This window comes from Macrobrachium nipponense, chromosome 3, assembly GCF_015104395.2.
Source record: "Macrobrachium nipponense isolate FS-2020 chromosome 3, ASM1510439v2, whole genome shotgun sequence".
In the NCBI taxonomy this organism is placed as follows: Eukaryota; Metazoa; Arthropoda; class Malacostraca; order Decapoda; family Palaemonidae; genus Macrobrachium; species Macrobrachium nipponense.
Genome location: NC_087202.1, coordinates 130,741,990 through 130,763,414, shown reverse-complemented (window position 1 = coordinate 130,763,414; position 21,425 = coordinate 130,741,990). Strand labels below are relative to the sequence as shown.

The window sequence follows — 21,425 nt, the reverse complement described above, 5'->3', positions numbered from 1 at the left end:
TCTTTAGGGGATCAGTAGAAAATTACGTTTGCTTTGTGAGTCGTTTTCTCAATTTAAAGGTCAGGGTTGCTTAAAGACGAAAGCTGCTTACGAATTAGTTCAAATTCCTTTTTCCAGGAAATCTGGGGAACAAATTTGTAAGGCTCTTAAGAACAGAGTGCTGGCTACGGCAATCCTGATAGAAATGACATGATAAACTAAAGAAGTGAATATATGAAAGTGAGAGTGTTGGTTTTCTGTATATGGTAAATTTTTAATCTGTCGTGTCTCTAATCATTAAAACATCAAGAAGAGGAATTTTGTTGTCTGTTTCCCATTCAACTTTAAATTTGATGCTGAGCACTGTTACGGCCTCGTGAGAGGTCCCCTCCAGTTTGATATTATGATAAACAAAAAAAGAATTCAACACCAACAGTTGAAACTGGGGATACGAATATAGAAAGATACACAAACACAACAAAGGTTTATTTACAAGCTTACTAACAAAGATAAATGCAGAATGGTATCTCCTGATTACATAAAAAAAGGCAAAATCTTACAATGCGTGAACTAGGGAAGAAGTGAGGTAATTCAAATACTTGCTGGCCAGTTTTGCGGCTCAAAGCAATGGCTTCACAAAAGGAGACCTGCAATTGCAAACGTCTTCTTGACTCCGTATTGCAGAAAACAATGTATACTCTTGATACTCGAAGGGCAGGAACTTCTCAAAATGTCTCGCAGAACGTTTCTTCTCTGAGTCTTGCTCAACGTCGAAATAACTCAGTCGTCCACTCCTGAAGACGACTTGACCAGAATTCGACCAATTCTCAGGCGCCCTTTTCCTCTCTGATCCTTCGTAGGTTCCTTCTTCTCTTATCTCTCTCGGATGATCTCTGATCTCTGCTGCTGAGCTCTCACTGATCAGGTCTGTGACTCTCTCTAATCTCCTACTTCGTCAGTCGTATTTATACGGTGACCTGGGGGCGGGCCCTACAGTGAACGTCACAGACTCCCGAGACGACGGGAACGATTTGGAAGAATCTGGATGAAGTATTGCATCAGAAATCGCGGCGTTTCTCACGACACTTCAGCGCCTGTTGCGTTCCCCAACATGCTCTCGATCATGAGAGCAGGCGCCTCCAATACATGCGTGAAAGCCTCCGTGATACAGAACTTCTTGAAGATGCGTTTCCTTTCCTTTAACTTTCTTTGCTATAAAAGCAATTACCATGACAGGCACTAATGCATTTAATTTTGAAAGGAATTTTTTTAAATTGGCCTACTTATTATCCAAAAATGTTAATATATCATCTACATATCTCATCCACAGCATGTCTTTGGGTTTTATTGCATTTATTACTATAGTTTCAAAGTATTCCATGTATAGATTGGCTAAAACAGGACTGAAAGGACTATCCATGCTACACCCGAATTTTTGCTTATAGAATAGCTCCCCGAATAAAAATACGTTATTAGATACTCATAATTCAATTAACTTTATTTTGTCAAAAACTGTAGAACATTCACAAATGTACCAGTACAGAACGTTCTACAGTTTTTGTGGGACGAGTATAGCTTCTAGTATATCTATTATTATATGCTGTCACTTTTGTAACGCATATTTCCTCTCTTTGACTGTATGAAATGTTATGAAAATTGTTTGCAACATTTTCAGATTCCTTATTTAGCTTAGAGTTATAGGATGTTCTAAAAATGTATGTTCAGAATTCACATAACATAATTTAAAAAGTTAAGAATATAACGTAGAATGTGAAAAGTGAAAAGAGAGAGAGATTAACATCGCTCGAGATAGGAGAGCTCGAAGTTTCCATTTTGTTTTGGAATCCTGTCAACTTTTCTGATAAGCGAGTTCTGTTTGGAACATGTAGAGCATACAACGTACAGGACTGGTTTCAAACGTGTATGTCTTTGCCGAGTAGTCACATGGAAGGATTGCACCATCTTTCGCAAGATTATTCTAGAACCTTCTGTTTAAGCATACGTCATCTTTGGAAAATGACGTCACTTAGTTTTGCTTTCTTTGTAAATCATTATTCCTTTCATATTAAAATACTTTCATTGTCTTAAATCGTGTAATAATAAATATTATTTATGAATGTAATTTTAATTTCTCTTTAGATATTGTCTTGATAGAGAGTTGTTATGAAAGTAACTGTCTCTCGGCCCCAAAATGTTTTGTGCAACAAAATCCACTGTTAAGCTACTGTATGAAAGGAAATTTCATTCTGACGTAAGACCTCCGGTAGTAATCATCTCTCTCTCTCTCTCTCTCTCTCTCTCTCTCTCTCTCTCTCCCTGCGCCATACTTGATATTACATTATTGTAAAGATTTAATACTTACTGAATGGTCACTCGTAAATTTCAGATTTGATATTTCTTAGAGTTATTTAGTATTATTTAGTGCTTATTGTGGAATCTGAACAAACATTGTACAAGTGTGTAACGGCGCCTTTTCTTTTTTGAAATATTATGAATGGATGGATTATGGAATTTAGGGCATTGCCCAAGCGCTGGGACCTATAAGATCATTCAGCGCTGAAATGAAAGTATGGCTAGATGGAAAAATGAGAAATGAAATTAAAATGATAAACTAATGACAATCCTGCACTTGAACAGGACTGTACATCAGCAAAGGCCATTTTACTCTCCCCCCAACATTCCGATCATCCAAAGATATGAAAAATCGTTTTGGCCCGGGCCCGAAATATTGTGAATTGTGTGGTGTAATTTTGGAGCTAGCTGCAGCAGAGAAAATTGGTACCAAGGTAATGTGTTATTACAAGGTTTATTAGTTGCAACTAATAGTTACAGCGGTTTGGAGAAAGGTTTCAATCTTTATACATTCCAAATGTTTTTGTTTTGTGTTTTTTTCATTTGAAGTGAAAATTTAGTACATTTATCTGCTTTTCTTATTGAAGTGATTTTTTTGTGCATTTGTCCAATTTTTCTTATTGAAGTATTATATATATTAACCCATTTAGAGGTTTTCAATTTCTGTATCCATTCGCCCGCTGAGTCAAAAAGCTTTGAGCTATGTTCAATAAGACTAGTTGTGCCTTTCCGGATTTTATATAGCCCTCTTAAATCTCTCACCATATCCCCGTGTTCCTTTGAGCCATGTGCTGCTCTTAAAAATGGTTGTAAATCGGTCCATGACTGGCATTTTGCCTATTGAAAGCTCTAACAACGGTAGGAAAGATCACATTTATTGAAATCTAACAAGGCTTTCACCTCCGTGAACGCCTCTATATCATCTGTTATCCCCTTGATGTTTAAATAGTTATTCACCCCTTCAATAAAAATTTGCACCAGTTGTGAAAGAACCCCGTATACAACCCCACAGAATGGGCTCACACATGCATTAACATTAGTAATCCGGTGAACCAGAGTCTTCTTACCACTTGCGTCAGCCATTTTGCTTTCTTTATGAAAACCCTTATACCTCACAATCTTCCCCGACCTCAGCAACATTAATATATTTATGCACACACAAATCCCAACCCAAGAAAATTAATAATGATCATCCAATAAAAGATAAAATAAACATGCACTGCACCCAACAACCTGCCATTTGAACAGCTGTTATATGAAATGCAAGGCCACGCCGGGAACAAAAAAAATGGAGAAGACAAAAAAAAGTTAGAGAGAAAACTGCTTGCCTCCACATCCATTCACACACCTGCCTCTCTCTCTCTTGGCCTCTCTCTCTCGCCCTCTCTCTCACCAAGAGCGTAACCCCCAATACCACTTTTTCCCCTATTTTTTACCAAAAAACCACTAATGTCCACCGAATCTCGAGGGACTCAAAATAAAACACACTTCTGAGTAAATTAACACCAATAAAAAGAGAGAGAGAAAAAAGGAAGGACATTTAAAATTATACACTCAGGTCTTCATAGAACCAGAGCCAGAACCTGTTTACCCATCGCAAATGCGCGTAATCCATTCACAATACGCTACAAACACTTTAATACGCCATAAATACACTTCACCCCACCCCCAAAACACTAAACTATTGCTAGAAAGACTAGGTGGCAGTGCCTGCACACACACACACACACACACAACCGCACCCCGAGTATCTACAGCCAAGTAAGCAATGATGCGAGTTGCCGAGATATAATTAAAAACACTCCCCCCAAAATATGCCTAATCTATCTAAAGTCTCTCCGGAAGCACTACCTACAGCCTATGAAACCTTTTAACGCTACCACCAAATCTCTTAAATGAGTTTCTAGGACCAAATGCAAAGACTAAGCACATAAACCCTTGTAGATACAAAAATGTACTTTTTATTTCCCAAATTAGCTAACATTAAAATGGGACAAAATGAATTAGTTAAAGTGGAATTAAATAAATCAATTCTGACCCAAAAAACTGTAAAACTGTCATTTTCCTCTCCTGGACCAGGTTTAAGTAAGTACCCCCTTAAATCTCACTGTGTCTGACTAACCACAGCACTCTTAATAAGTCAAATAAGTCTTAGAGAATCCATTCTCTTATATGGTGACATTGAACCCATCTGAAATAAAGAGACCATACTTATTACACCACTTCACACGTGAAATTTAATCAAAATGAATGTGTACGCACCACCTTTCTCTTTCTCTTTTCACTTCAAAGGTTAACTATTTCAAAGTCTTATCTTACGTTACCTTATTCGATGGGCCTTCTCAAACCTCTTCCAGGTGTGTTCTTCACACTATCACAAGTAATCAAAGAGTGTCCTCTTCTCATTACCTATCATCAAGCCCATATATCATATGCTACACACATGCAGACACGCCCTGCGGGGCGCCTAGCAACATGAGTGCCGCATGTCCCAAGCATGTGATTTCCGAGGCGTCACTGACCTCAAATTGCATTGGTCATCATTCCTCGCTGTTTCTCATTTCAGCATTCTTCGAGGAACCTAGCGCTCGTCACTAAGCGGCCTGTCTCTAACTGGAAAAAGCAGAGATTAACAATTCATTACCACGCCTTTTAAGATATATATATATATATATATATATATATATATATATATATATATTATATATACATATTTATATATATATATATATATGTATATATTATATATACTATACTATATATATTACGCATATTTATATATATATGTTACGCATAATGTGGATAATTGCCTAATGTGAACATTAGGCAGAAAAATTGCCTAATCTCCATATTAGGCAATTTATTTTGCACAATGTTGACAATAGGCAAATTACTTGCCTATTGTCAACATTAGGCATGATTTTCAGATTAGGCGAGGGTATTTTACCTAATGTGAATTGAATGACGAACCACTGTATCTAGAGTGTTGTTCGAATGTTGTTCGAAACTTTGGGTCTGTCACTTAAGCCATTATCCTTTGGTCAGTGTGCTACGCTGAGGGTCCCCGGAAATGTCGATCATGGTCCAACAGATCTTAAAAATCTGTTAGTGGTCGTCCTCTGGGAACAAGATGAACTATACACTGTAGGTTGTCGGGAGGGAATTCTTGGACCAAAATTTACAGCAGCTGATCTATAAGGGCAATCAAACAGCCCCTGATAAAGTCTGAAGAGGTTCCTGATATCTGCCTATCGCTTAGAACAGCAACAGGAAGAACCACTGGTGGGCAAGGATATATAAAGTGCCAATGTACTACTCAATGTACATCAGGACGATGCAGCTGCCTAAGAAAAAAATTTAAATGCAACTCACGCCGTCACCCGGGCAGATCATGCAAAAATTTCTGATTCGACTCAACTGAACCCTGAGATCTATTGACTTATTTCTCTTTTACTGATATTGCATTAATTATGTTTGTGTTTATTCAAATAAATTGGAAGTCTTTAAACTGCCTCTACATTAACCATGTTGCATTCTTTTGTAACCTCCCGTGGGTTGTCTGCTGGATTAATTGCCATTTCTACACTAAACCATAATATATGTTTAGATTAGGCAGTCGTATTCACATCGGGCAAAATTGAGCTGCATAATTTGAACAACAGGCATATTTGGCCTAATGTTAACAAATTGTAAACTTTAAGAGAAACTGCTTGCTTAATGTACAACATTAGGTAATTTCTGCCTTAATGTTCACATTCCTGCAATTATCCACAATTTATGCGTAACATATATATATATATATATATATATATATATATATATATATATATATATATATATATATATATATACTATGTGTGTGTGTGTTTGTGTACCCTTCGCATTCGCGTTTCAGTATTCGCGGATTTTTATGTCGCAAGTTTGTTTCAATAAAACACAGGAAATTGAACAATTCACATTTTCGCAGACTAATATTTACTGATAACTGTATCTCAGGTTATTTTCATAAGATAAAAGATTAAATAATAATAATGACAATTTACCCGTGATAATAATATTAAACAAAAAGATCAAACAATAACTCGAGAGAGAGAGAGAGACTTATGTTGGAAAGAAACGGGTGTTTAAGCTTTGGCCAGTAAAAAAAACTGGTTTTCTCCCCTCTATGGTATACGAGGGACCTCATTATTTCGAACCACCTCTTTACAGTGAACCTTCCCAGGAGCTTCAGCTCATCTAAACCAGCTTTCTCACCTTGTTATAGCTAGACGCTCAGAAATAATAGTATTTTTTTACATTTTTATTTTAAAATATGTTCACTGTACGATATATAGTCTCCAATTACCATATATTATAATATTACATGAAATCTCCCGTAACAAATTGCTTTCAGTACATCACTTGAAGCTTATCTTGATTTTATATTCTCTTTTTGTTATTTTAATCTGAAACCATTGCACAATACTTAGTCATTAACATTCAAAATGTTTTTGTCATATTCATCTCAGAAAATAAGTTAATTTTTAACAAACTTAATCCATGAACAGCTTTTTCCAAAGATTCTAATAATAGTATTGAAAAGATAGGAAAGTACTTTTGAAGTATGCTTTCCATTTAGAAAATAGCAAACGAATGTTTTGCATCGCAGACATTCGTTAGTTCCTACAGACACGAATGATGATTCGTGTAGAAAATAGAATAGAAGAGATAATTTGTCCCAAGGGCCAAGTGCTGGAAACTATGAGGTCACTCAGCGTTGAAACGGAAATTGACAGTAAAACGGTTCAACAGGAGGAAAACCTCTAAGCAGTTGCACCATGAATCAATTGTTAGGAGAAGTGGAAATAAACATGAAAGACAGAGAATATGAACAGGGGTACATTGAAGGAGTGAAAGGGCCGAATAGGATGCTGCCAAGGAAACCTGAAGTGATGCCTACAATGCACCGCATGAGGTGCACTGACGGCACTAACTCCCTACGGAGAATCACTCGCGTAGCTTATTCATTTGAAGAATGCACATCTTGGTATTATGTCAGACTGAGTTAAAATAACCCAAAAAGTATAGATCATATTCATCAAGTTAAATGGAACTCATACATAATGACTAACACTCGAGTATGACACTCGCTTATACAACTCGATTCATTCGGCATCAATGAAGACTTTCCCAGGGAAATATTTCCTTCGTGGAAGTTGACTGAATTGCGATTGGTTAATTTATGGAATTTGACCATCTTGCCAATCACTGGGGCACTTTCGGCCAATCAGCGCTTCAGACAGTGAAAGATGATGTGTCGGGATCTAAATGTGGAAACGATGAGAAAACCCCACAACTGCAAGAGTAGTTACACTTAGAGGGGTTGAACAGCGAGAGTGAATAAAGGAAGCGGGAAGGTAGGTAAAATGAGTGTCTAAAAAGTGGGTGCAGCTATGGACGACCTTAGCGACTCTGCACACATCCTTCAGAAATGCCCACAGTGCATCGCATGAGGTGCACTGACGGCACCAACCCACTGCGGCTATAGCACTGGGATTATTTTATTTTATTATTTTTTGTTAGGCTTATGTATATCATTCAGCCTATGATTTTATCGTCACTGGTTGCATTGACTGAAACATTCTAAACGTAAATGAAATTCATATAGCATTTAATGTTTTCAGGTGGCTAATCGATGAAGGGTTGAAGCTTGTGGCATATTTCGAGCACAGAATCGCCCGATTAAACTTTTTCATGACGTGCAGAGGGTAACACAATTCTACGTCGATGTCTGATTTGATTGTAGTTTGATTTGTGGAAACTGGACCCTGAAGCCGGGCACTGGGGCAATTCCGGCCACTCAGAGAGGAAGTGGGAACGGAAGTCAAATAAGAGGGTAAAAAGTGGTTGGAGTTAGGTCATGAATCTGTCTGGAGAAAGAAATGTTAATCTTGTATGTAAATATATCTGTGAAAAATCTAATTATGTTAACCAAAAGCCTTTGACTTTAATGACAGATTTAGGCTCTGGTTACATCAAGGAGCCGATTTGTATTGGATTACACAAGGCCCCTTGCGGCAATTAAGGTAACTAACTGGCTGGACTTAACGAAGGATCAGTAAACTGAGTTTCGGGTACTCCACTTTGAAAGAGCAGAAGCTGTTGCTGATTTTATTTATTCTGTGTCCTTACAGAAGCAGGAGTCTCTCTCTCTCTCTCTCTCTACGTATTACTATTACTTCAGACTCGAATCTGGAAATAGGCACTCATGCATATTCAGAATTGTACGGACAGCATGAGTGTATGCATATGCGTGCGCGTGTGTGTGTGTGTGTGTGTGTAAGAAACGCTCCACCATGTATACTTTATTTTTATTTTTTATATAGTTCCTGGCAAGTATGGTTCTCCTATTCCGTTCTTGCTAATTCCACCATTTTCAGTTTTTTTTTTTTTCTTTTAACGAAATTTGAGCAAGGAACGAGACTAAAATTCTTAAATGGTTGTTACACGGATGCCTTTTCGAAGTCTTGAGATGCCTTGTCGCTAACGAAAGCACCTAAATGAACTAATGTCCTAACATCTTTCTTTTAAACTCCAAGTCACCATCTCAAACGTCATGTCTATTTGTATTTGCTGGTTTCTGGCTCAAATGGCCGATCAATAGTTAAAAACGAAAAAAATTCCCCTATCATAAAAAAATATTCATACAATATTTCATATGACTCAGCCACTCCAAAGGGTAATAGTTTTCAACTTTTCTTTTTTCTTTTTAACATTCCTGTCCATTGACGACAGATATTGAACAGCCACTTTCATTGAAATCCGTGCATGAAAGGTGTCCATCACGGGTTGCGAGAATAACGAACATGAGCGACTGGATTCCTGCTAGGCTACTTGGCGCATGCGCGGGAAGAGGTGAGTCACTGGGGGGAAATGAACCCGAGGGAAATAGCAATTAAAGAGTTTTCGTTGCCTTCGCCCAGTCTTCTACATTTACTGTAGGTTGAAGAGTTATTTGTTCTCGAAGAGTATATACGAATACGATTAGATAAACAAATATAACTTAAAATGCAAATGACTTCAAAGATTACTTGGGTATACGTAGCCTTGAGACTTATCCGATTCCCTCGCTATACTAATAACTATGAAAGCCTCTGTCGCGCGGATAGGATTTACAAGATATTAGTTTATTGTGTTGCTCTGTTATCAAATAAAAACCCAACTGTAATTATCCATTTGATTTTAAAAAGGATTCTAGCCATGAAGTAAAATGGTGAATAATTTTCAGATTTAACTTAAATTTCATTCAGATGCCACTTACAAGTATTAATAAAATTAATATAATAAAGCATTTACGCCAGTTCCCTTCATATACAATAGTTACACCTGAAACTGGCAGTTTTTTGTTCTACATAATCAAACCTAAATCAATCAACTTAAATTATTTAATATGGGAGTGATATGGTTTCAGTTCAAAACTTAAAAGTATCGCACAAATTATGTTCTAATAATATTTCACTAAAAGCTCGCTGTTAAATTAAATTAAAATGTCACATCAGTTAAAATAAACAATTCCACATTTTCAGACACCGCATCGGCCTGGGCCGTCAGTTTTCGTACCATTGAATACCAACACTGTCCAGGCGGCAACGGAGACCCCAAGATCACCATCAGCCGCTTTCCGACTTCCTGAGGCGACAGTGTGTGACCAGGACGCCTCTGACGGATTTTACCTTTATTGAGAACATTGCCGACGCGCCCTTTGTCAAAGGGACACTCCAGAACCTATCTCTTTGCTCCAAGAAGACCTTTTCTTAGGTCCTTGGGAACATTTCCAACGCGCCCTTTGCCACAGGGAGACTCCAGAACGTGTCTCTTTGCTTCAGGGGGAACCATTCTCGGGTCGCAGGATCCCGCTGAAGATCCTCCAGGATTTTCTTGACTCTTGCAGCAGTAGGACGCTCGTTTGGGTAGGCTTGGAGGACGGCGTTGATGAGGTCATTTGTTTTGCCCGAGTATGAGCTAGGCAGCGGTCTCTGTAATTACACATGAATTTATAAACTGCAAGTTTTTCTGTTTCATGTGGAATACGGAACTGTGGATAAAGGCCAAGTTCTGGGATCTATGAGGTCATTCAGTGCTGAGAGGGGAAACGGTAGAAAAGTTTGAAAAGGGTAACAGGAGGAAAACCTCGCCGTTGCACTACGAGACAATGCTAAAAGAGGGCGGAAAGTAAGAATATGAATGGAGGAACAGTCAGAAGGAATGAAAGTGCTTGCAGGTAGGGACTGAAGGGACGCTGCAATGAACATTTAAGTAATACCTACAGCACACTGCAGAGTTTTACTAACGGCACTAACCCCCTATGGGCCAACTTTGTGTTGTGTTTGTGCTTACTGTTATCGTGAATATAACACCTGCGCCTTCGTTGTAACCTTTCCAGTTGATATCATTAACCGAGCCTAATTTCAAATTAGACAACAAAGTAAATATAGTTAAAACAAGTTCCTTCCCTGACCTTGATTATACATCCCAGCCTGAAGGTGCTGATACGTCACAAACGAACGTCTTCTCCTTACATAGGTTAGACAAATTAAAGATGAAAATTAAAAAGGTTACTGTGTGAGATCAGTTTTTGCTTCAAGTTATTTACCTCTGAACTTCATCCTAATGAGCCCCATATTTTTAGAAGCTTTGAAAAAAAATCCCCCCCTCCCAAGCAATGGCCCTTTGGGCTTGTTCCATATGAATAGGGTTCATCTTCAGAATAATAATAACACCACAGTTGTAGTGCAATACCAACCTTAGATTTTCCACCGATCAGTGCAATTTTCACAAGGACAGTCTACCCTCGCCCACCTTACGGAAAGGAAGCAAGCAACAGTGTACATCTTCAAGATGGGAGTGGCTGAGTTTCAATGATGAGTGGTCGAGGACTCTGTCAAAGGGTTTGAATACTTACTAAAGTTCCACGCTTCTGTATGAATCTCAGCATCTCGGAGGCATTCCTAAAGGCTGGTTCTAACTTGCACAGTTCATGGAGACAGCACCCCAGCGACCACATATCCCCTCTGGCATCACAGACCGACCTTAGACGAAGTTTCTGGACTCTGAGGGAGAAATCATCAAAAGGTAATCAATGCTACAACAGAAAACAGATTATGGAATTTGGGCCGAAGGCCGTGCGCTAAGACTACTACGATGTCATTCAGTGTAGAAAGACAAATTCACAGTAAGGTGGTTTTAATGGTGTAACAGGAAGAAAACCTCGCAGTTGGACAACGAAACAATTGAGAGGGTGGTAAGTCAGATGGAAGAAATAGAATATGAACGGAGGTGCAGTGAAAGGAATGAAAGAGGCTGCAGTAAGGGCCTACATTACACCAAGTGAGGTGCACTGGTCCGTGCACTAATACTCCCTCAGCCCCACCACCAGCCAGGGAGGTAATCCTAGAACTGTTTTTTTATGCTGTGGTACAACTATTTCCTTTTTGTCAAACATTAATATAAATAATTTTTGCCGACAATTCAGTGGCTGCATATTAAACAGTAAGGTGATATATACATACATACATACATACATATACACCATTATATAATATATATATATAGTATATATATATATATATGATATATATATATATATATATATATATATGTATATATATATATATATATATATATATTATGTATATGTATGTATGTATGTATGTATATATCTCCTTACTGTTTAATATGCAGCCACTGAATTGTCGGCAAAAATTATTTATATTAATGTTTGACAAAAAAGGAAATAGTTGTACCACAGCATAAAAAAACAGTTCTAGGATTACCTCCCTGGTTTGGTGGTGGGGCTGAGGGAGTATTAGTGCACGGGCCCAGTGCACCTCACTTGGTGTAATGTAGGCCCTATAAGTATATAATATATATATATATATATATATATATATATATATATATATATATATATATACACGTTTACTCCTCGCCTTGCTTTCCGTGTATGTACATGCTTCTATAATATTGAAAATATGTACGATATTCAGAGCCAAAAAATACATTAAACCTTCTTTTGTCACAGGTACTTTCAAAATTCCTGTGTGTTATTCGCGCTCCTGAAAAATCTATTTCCGCAATGAAATCTTCGGGGTGTTTGTGCTTGCTTCCTAAACTTCGCATTCTGCAAACTAGATATCTGCATCTATGACGCAAATACCTTATTTATTTATTCAAAACTCTTGGGTGACTAAAAGTCTATCGTCAAAAGTCTAGTTCTGGGCAATAACCGATCAACGTCTTCTAATTTTCCTAGTAAGAACGTTCGAACACCACCTATGTACTACTATGGATAAATATAGGCTACCCTCACGCAAGATCTCTAGGGCTGCCCTAGACTAGACAGGCTGTGGTGGAGAGGCTATGAAGGAAAGGTTTCGACCCAACCGTCCACCCCCCAAGAGAAACTGCGGGTGCTCCTTTGGCATTTTATCTATGCGTCACTTACACCGAGTTGTTGCCTAATACTGAACCGGTCGGCGGTGGCCACGACTAAACACCGTTCTAGGTAAATGTCAAGCGGACAGCCACACGAAGATATAATTTATTAATATAATTTGTTGACCACCCAATATAGAAATGGGTGCAGAACACTTTGATCCCGAGGGGCTAGTACTAAACACAGCGTCCCAAGGAGCTTAGGCTATGTTCAGTACTAGAACCACTAAGTGACGCGTAAATAAGCCAAAATAGCATAACACTGCGTCATTCAAACCAGAAATCGACTCGCTGCATAAATGACGGTTCCCACAACAGAAGCCTGGATATCTTTCTTGGATCGAAGAATCTTGGCGAGTCCGAAATCCCCAAGTTTGATGGTTCCCTCTTCGTGTTTCAGGATATTCAGGGGTTTGATGTCCCTGTGGATGACGTCCTTCGAGTGCAGATACTGATGGGAAAAAGGCTGGTGCTTACACATAGCTAAATTTGTGAGTATTGAGACGAGGGGAAGACGCTATATCAAAGCTGTAATAGAACATACATATTATATATGTGTGTGTGTGTGTTTGTGTGTGAACGGTGAAAGCAGGCGAGTCAGCCAAGGTGATGAAATGGACAGGGAGCAGGAGCAGGAGCAGGAACAAAGATGGCGAAGTATTACAATTTATTCCGACGAGTTTCGCATTCAGCTGAATGCATCCTCAGGGTCTGTACAATAAATAATGACCAATATAAATCACTAACAATAGACAAAACACAAGAAATTAAAAGCACATATGCTAATTAAAAGTTCAGATAGAAGAACAAGTAAAAAAATGAGTAAAATACCAAGTAAAAAAATATTCGAGAGCACTGAGGGTCGATCTACCACGGCAAGAGTAACAAAAACTGAAAAATGTATATAATAACAATAGACAAAGATATAAGGGAGTGGAGGTGGACTGGTTGTTCTACTGCGGAACAAGCTGTTTGATGACAAGACTCAAGGATCAGCAATCCATTTGGGCTGGAGTTATGACCCATAATAATAAAATCATCATATTTAATGGGAACTAAACATTTTTTTACTATGTTCACGTATACTGGACTGCTCGGGATCTGATAGTGAACATCCAGTACGGAAACTAACTCCCTTGTGGCAGTCTATGCGAAGCTTCATCATCCTCTGAGAAGAAACCCACGTAAGTCCCAGACTACATCTGGGACAAGAATATTTGTATTAACAGGAATAAATTTTACCTTTAATACACCAAAGTATTTTTATACGATATTTGTAAATTCTGCACTAAAGGACTCATCGTGCAAATATGGAAATCGGGCATAAAAAGGAAGCTTTGGAATATTTATTTCATTGGCGTTAGTGCAATCACATTATAAAGAACCTTGTAAATAATCCTGTTGACGAGCTTGGTGGGAAAGCAGTGATCGGTAAAATATGTTAAAAAGAAATGGTGATTTCTTTATGAAAGACATGCCACTTAGACGTAAGGGAGACGGCTCTATATACGAGTGAAAATGGAGTAAGATTTAAAATTATGAAAACAAAAAGCTATGAAAATTGGTTCCCACCAAAACCTGTAAATGTCTTTTTCCTAAAAATGGTAGTATTAAACTGTTTTTTCACGAAAGACTTCTACATCTAAAAACGGAAGACATTCGTTCACTTCCCTTTCAAGGGTAAACAGAAAGCCATTTGAGTGATACGAAAAGGGTTCAGGTGTCGTCAACCCATCTTTTATAAAATAAAGGGCGGAAGGAAAGAGGGCACTCATCTAAAAAGCGCTCTTCCAGCGAGCACATAAAGATACTGGAAAAGGTAGGACCTAAAGGAGACCCCATTACCATGCCTTCCATTTGTCTACATAAGTCATTAAGAATAAATATCAGAATCTTGGGAGAGTACTGATATACTTACGTATATATATATATATATATATTATATATATATATATCTATATATATATATATATATATATATATATATATATGTGGGTGTGTGTATGTATAAATATATAATATATATATATATATATATATATATATATATATTATATATATATATATATATAAATATATATACATAATACTATATTTATATATATATATATGTGTGTGTGTGTGTATATATATATATATATATATATATATATATATATATATATATATATATATATATATTTATAGATATATATATATGCACTTACACCTTCCATGAATAGTATAATAGAATATAATACAGAATTTAGGCCGAAGGCCAAGCGCTATGACCTGTGAGGTTATTCAGAGCTTAAAATGAGTAAGAGGTGGCAAAGGTGTAACGGCAATAAAGCCTCGCGTTGCATACGAATCAATTGTTATAAGAAGGTGGAAAGTAAGAGGAAGGAAGAGAATGTGAAACGGAGGTACTGTAAAAGTAATTAAATGAGTTGCACCTAGGTGTCGTAGCTACGATATGAATAGGGACTTTCCTCAACAGCCCTGACGACGTCCAAAAACACCCGATGTCTTCCTTGTCTTTCAGGGAAGTATTGTCCCGAAGCCCTGTGCTGTTTGATGTTGGTGTGCAGGTCTCCACCTCCACAATATTCCATGACAATGTGGATCTCGGATATTGCATTGTTTCCCGCACCATAACATCCCTGGAGTAGGCATGAAAAAGGTATTAAGTAGAGATATGTTATTTCAGACTTTGGGTTCAAGCGAAAATGGAATGCATTACTAATCTAATACTATTCTTCTGAATTTTAATTCATTTCTGTTTTTTATTTATTTATATATTTTTCTTAATAGCTGGGATCTGTCGTTTCTGTAATTCCTTTATCTCTTACATCTAGTTCTTCGGTGGACGGGTGGTTTTCGCGCTCGGCTGCCAATCGGTGGTCTGAAGTCGAATCCTGGCTCGGCCAACGAGGAATCAGAGGAATTTATTCTGGTGATAGAAATACATTTTTCGATATAGTGTGGTTCGAATCCCACAATAAGCTGTAGGTCCCGTTGCTAGCCACGTAAAAAAAAAAAATATCTAATCCTTCGGGCCAGCCCTAGGAGAGCTGTTAATCAGCTCAGGGTGGGGGTGTCAAAACTAAAACTAAGATATACTTAACTCCTCCTACATCTTCCTAATGAAACGCAATATTCTTTGGGGGCTGAATTTCAAGTCAACGGTCCCTGTGGGCTTTGCTCCATTTGAATAGGTTTCATCTACTGAATAATAATAATAATAATAATAATAATAATCTTATTTTTCTGGGAGTGGAGGATCTGATTCGTTTTTGAACTGAATTTCAAGGCTTAAGGATTCAAGCCTTTTTTATTTTTAGGATACGTTTTGTTATGCATCGAAAACTGAAAACAATTATACAGCCCCTCCAAGTACACTCGTGGGACAGGCTACCCAGATTTTATATTTTTATCAGTACGAAGCTCAGAGGATATTATTTATCAGAAGTTATAACGGTTCAGGCTGTTTCCCACGGATATGCTAGTTTCTAGCATATCCGCGGGATAACTTCTGATAAATAGTATCCCCTGAACTTCATACTCATAAAAATAAATAATTTGGGTAGCCTATCCCATGAGTGTACTTGAAGGGGCTGTATTTTTTCTTTTCCGCTTTTGAATTTTCTGGATAAAACATTTTCCAGAACAAAGTTCCCAACGAAAATATATAACCTCGAGCTAATTAATGTATATTGTTGCTCGCCGGTTGACAAAAACCAGATGACCACTTAATATGAGGATTTTTTCAAGTTCTCTAACACAACCTGAAATTTCTTGCTATCCAACAAGCAGAAAATATATGAAAGGTATTTCTCCTAATGCTTAAAATGATCAGTTATGGAAAATAAAACTATCTAAAGGGAAATGTTCAAGTCCTTTTTCAACTGAGAACAGTTATAACACTGAATTGAAAGATGTGCTCACTTGAGCCGTTTCGTTACTCTTAGGAAAAAGACCAAACTTCTTCTTGCCTTTCCTCAGAAACGCGGAGCCCTTCCCCCTTTCCTATTATCCACCCCCCCCACTCTTCTTAGTATGTATTACCGGTAAACCTTCTACCCATCTGTCCTACGCTTCTCTCCTTCTTGCCCTCTTCTTTCCTCCATTATCATTATTAGTTTCTTTCGATAACACGCATTGTACACATAAATAAAAAAAAAAAAAAGTTTCTAAACAGAGATGATTTTTCGAAGCGTAACATATGCACAGAACGACTTATTGAGCACTTTACACGAATCTTCGTTTGGTAATTGTCTTATTTGGAAGGTTTAAGATGTTTGGAAAGTTCTTAGTAAGCCATGGTAATAATCAACAGTAGTCCTTATTTTATTACTAATAGTATAATACCGATACTAGCACTAAAGTGCGGAAACTATATAGTACGGTATTCATGGCAAATACTGTGTTGCTTTGCCGCAAATACTGTGTTGTTTTGCAATTGCATTGAAGGTCTTTAAAATTTACAACATGCAAAGAGAGAGAGAGAGAGAGAGAAAACCAGTCTGATGGTTAGTTTACATCGGTAAGTGAATCACGAGTCTAATAATTACTTGATGTATTGTAACCTATTATTAGCCATTCAATTGTAAACGGGAGAAATGAGACCGATAATCACAAGAAAACCCCTACGCACTAAACCCTTGGCCCTCACACCCAAATAAGATATTATCAAGTCAAACTTTCCGCCCACCCAAATAACCATCCACCAGAAAACACACACACACACACACACACACACACACACACACACACACACATATATATATATATATATATATATATATATATATATATATATATATATATATATATGTGTGTGTGTGTGTGTGTGTGTGTGTGTTAGGCCTAGGGTTATAACTAATGATAATATTGCCAATAAGGTAGCTGTGACCTATTGGAATGTAAAGAACAGAGCCGAAGCAACGACCTGAGAAAAACTGATCAATGGTTTCTGTGGGGTGGCGTGATATAGGCTGCATAGTAGACAAGTCAATGTACGACGGTTCATGAATATTTCAAAGTGCTTTGGTAAACTGGTTGTAGCCAGTAATATGAGGCGTTAACGAAGTGTGCGTTTTGTATGTTGCATGTGCGCCTTCTTCCTTTTAAAAATGTATCATAACCCAAGTCTATGAGGGACTTGGCTTAGAGGCAGCTTTGAGAGAAAGGCAGGTGTCATGTTGAGAGAAATGCCTTCGAGACAAATTTTTGAACACATTAGTCATATCCTGGAGTTAATTTTGTGAAATGTGCTTACTTCGTGTCAGTTAAACCTTTTTTCTGGAGAATCATGAGTTTCCAAACTTGTGTGTCTGGACTAGACATTTTTTTGTGCCGCAGTTTGAGCACACGTCCCAGGTCCGGATTTTTTCTGCTGACAAGTACTGTGTGCTGACTTTTTTTTTCTCTGATGGTAATGCTCAGAGTTTTTTGCAATGTCTGGAAAATGTTGACAATAGCAATCATGAAAGCGCAGTGTAAGTTTGCTTTCTGCAAATTTCCGTAGCTATTCATGGAGCATTTCTTGGGAAAAAGCGGGGGGTTTATTACATATGTATATGTATATTATGTGTTTTGTGATTGGGGATGTTTACTTGTGATTATCTTTTTTATTATTTTTTTTTCTTCCTTTTCTTACGAGAGATGTAATTGGGGGATTTGGCCTTAAATAGCATTTCTTTTTGGACGGGAGATGTAATTTTTCGGGGGTTGTTATTTACGTAAAATGGGAGTTTTGACATTAAGTCTCATTGTACTTAATTATATGAGCAGTAAAGGGGTTTTTGCTGTAAAGCATTGGAGATTTTTACTGATTTTGTGAGTTGCTTTGTTAATATCAGAGCTTGAGAGAACAATTTTTGGGTTTGGCCTGTGCGTGATTTTTTTTTCCTTGGCTCATGACTATTTTTTCTTTTTTTTACTTGTAGAACATTCAAAGTTTGAAATGTGACTGCAGAAGTCCGTGGAGTTGCTGTGAGTTTTGGATTGTGTGTGCTGATGTGTGAGTTTGGAGAATTGAGTTGGAGAACTTGATGTTTTTTTTCCTTTGAGAGTTATGATAATGACTTATGATTTGTAGTAATCATATTAAAGGGAGTTAATTGGGAGATGCTCTTAGTAGTTCCTGACATTTTGAGATCATTGTTTGATAGAAGTAGTATGTCTCGGGTTAATTTTCTTAGATTGAACGATGACTTGACTGACATACTAACACACCATAAAAAGTCGTTTCCCAACGCTAGCAAGACGTCCACCAGCCGTGCAGAGAGTTGCTGTCGTTTTGTTGATGGTGATTACAAGAGTTTCCACAAGAGTGATTACGAGAGTTCTACAGAGTTCAACAGCGTGTCTTTTGGGGATCTGCAGAAGCCATTAGAAGTCTTCTACAATGAGGGAGGCATTCCCTCTTCCTACAGCCTGCTACAGTTGAGCAGCTAGTTGCAGACAATGAGGGATATTCAAGAATCCAAGATGAGAGAAAATTCTAGTGTTATTGGAAATGAAGCGTGATAAGACTTTACTTTATAATGCCAGAGACGTGCAGTTATTATTTATATTTTTTTTTATTTTAAGCCGGCCAATGTGTTTTATATATATAAGCTATTTTGTTTGATCATTTTGCTAAGGTGGGAGCTAGCATTTGGGCGAGGCCGAGCTATGTTAGGCCTATGGGTTATAATTAATGATATATTGCCAATAAGGTAGCTGTGACCTATTGGAATGTGAAGAACAGAGCCGAAGCAACGACCTGAGAAAAAACTGATCAATGGTTTCTGTGGGGTGGCGTGATATAAGACTGCATAGTAGACAAGTCAATGTACGACAGTTCATGAGTCTTTTCAAAGTGCCTTTGGGAAACTGGTTGTAGCCAGTAATATGAGGCATTAACAAAGTTGTGCGTTTGTATGTGCGTGTGCGCCTCTTCCTTTTAAAATGTATCATAACCCAAGTCTATGAGGGACTTGGCTTAGAGGCAGCTTTGAGAGAAAGGCAGGATGCCGAAGAAGCTCTCCGAAAGTGTATATAAGTTTTGTGTGTGAAATATTCTGGCTGCTTGGGCGAGTCTTATACTGTTTTAGCCAAAGAGTGGCTTGTTGTCGGTTTAAGATCTAGAGAATATCCAATCTTTAATCTTGTCGTTAAACTTATGTGTGTACTTACGAGTGGTTTCTGTGTCTTTGAAAACAGACGGTTCTGGCGGAAACCATGTGGGGGGACCGAGGGAGTCCCGATGGGTGAATAGACATTTGGTGTGACCATACTTTTTAGACATTTTAATGTTGGGGGTTTGTCCGAATTAAGTTAGTATGTGAGACCTGATTGATTTACTATCTTTTGTTGTTAAATAAATGCATTTTCTATAATGCAACTCTCTCATTTTGATTACCTGTTAGAGTGGAGAGAGAGAGAGAGAGAGAGAGAGAGAGAGAGGAGGTATTGCTTGGAGAGAGAGAGAAAGAAGAGTCGCAAGCCGCTGGTTGCTTAGAGAGAGAGAGAGAGATTTGTGTGTTGGTTTGCCTGATGCCCGGAGTTATAGCGTTTACCAAATGAATAACGGGATTCATATCCTCGTTACTATATATATATCTATATATATATATTATATATATATATATATCATATATATATATATTATGTTATTTGAGCTACAAATGTCCTTTAATATCCAATTCGCTCTACCTCAGAATTAATATATTTTCATATTATGTAAACCGAAGGGGAACTTAGTTGATAATAATTTCGTCTTCTTGTGGGCTGGAACCACAAGGACGAAATTATTACCAACTAAAAAATTCCCCTTCGGTTTTACATATATACGATATACACCACAATTCTAACACACAAACACCAACCGACATCGAGACTACACAACAACTCAAACGACAAGAAACCAATAACCACAAACAAACACCAAGACTACACTCAACCACAACAATTCACAAATCAAACACAACGAGACTCACAAGCTTAAAAACCTTCAGACAGACACAAGCACAGCAAACTCAATTCCACAACATCAAAACAACTAGGAAACACAACAGAAAAACTCACTACCGCTGTCAAAAAATTGCTGCACTTGACTGACTGCCATACAGTGTGATCACTTCTCACTCCCTCAAGGCTCCGGCGCCAAATCCACAGACGAACCCAACCGCCTGTCAACAAGCAATTCATTCACTAACTACCCATGCGAACACAAACAACCTAACGCGACAACAACCAGCCACTCTCTCTCTCTCTCTCTCTCTCTCTCTCTCTCTCTCTCTCTTACAAGCGACCCTTGAGAACGATGTCAAATGCAACTACTACATCATCCCTCCATAAAGAAAACTTGAAGATTTGCAGACATACCAGATGGTAGTAAGGCCCATTTCTGCTTGGCATGCTAATAACAATGGATATATATAAATATATATAACTAGAAATAAATATAAAACTATAGATTAAGACCATAATAAATATATATATATCATCATACAGATATTAATTTGCTTTAAAAAGATAAGTATTGGCCAGGATAGGTAAAATGACTTTAAGCAAGTCAGACAACCCATTGAACAGTGTAGTGGGAAGATACGCTATACCACCATCACTACAAGTATACATTACCACTTTTG

At 37.7% G+C, this 21,425-nt stretch overlaps 1 protein-coding gene and 1 long non-coding RNA gene across 3 annotated transcripts in view; both read right to left on the bottom strand.

The window, feature by feature from the left end:
- Positions 1 to 9,632: 9,632 nt before the first annotated feature.
- The window catches only part of LOC135222290 (uncharacterized), a 67,149-nt gene continuing 55,356 nt past the window's right edge, over positions 9,633 to 21,425 (bottom strand). Inside the window, exons 1-3 of one of the 2 annotated variants that reach the window (XR_010316264.1) lie at positions 11,273 to 11,406; positions 10,119 to 10,346; positions 9,633 to 10,070 (exon numbers count right to left, since the gene is read on the bottom strand). This is a non-coding gene — a long non-coding RNA (uncharacterized LOC135222290). Of the gene's footprint in view, positions 10,071 to 10,118; positions 10,347 to 11,272; positions 11,407 to 21,425 lie in introns of those variants that run through there. The other variant, XR_010316265.1, reaches the window with a different exon arrangement.
- On the bottom strand, positions 13,076 to 20,067 carry LOC135222100 (uncharacterized). The gene is made up of 3 exons (XM_064260271.1): positions 19,969 to 20,067; positions 15,282 to 15,446; positions 13,076 to 13,255 (listed from the first exon to the last, which is right to left on the bottom strand). Exons 1-3 carry the CDS (start codon positions 20,065 to 20,067, stop codon positions 13,076 to 13,078), a joined length of 444 nt encoding a protein of 147 aa, XP_064116341.1.

Coding starts and splice junctions, on each gene's coding strand:
- LOC135222100 (XM_064260271.1), bottom strand. CDS start 20,067: ATGGTCACACCAAATGTCTATTCACCCATCGGGACTCCCTCGGTCCCC. Junction 15,447..19,968: donor CAAAGACACAGAAACCACTC/GTAAGTACACAC, acceptor TGCCTACTCCAG/GGATGTTATGGTGCGGGAAA. Junction 13,256..15,281: donor TTTTGGACGTCGTCAGGGCT/GTTGAGGAAAGT, acceptor TTTTCCCATCAG/TATCTGCACTCGAAGGACGT.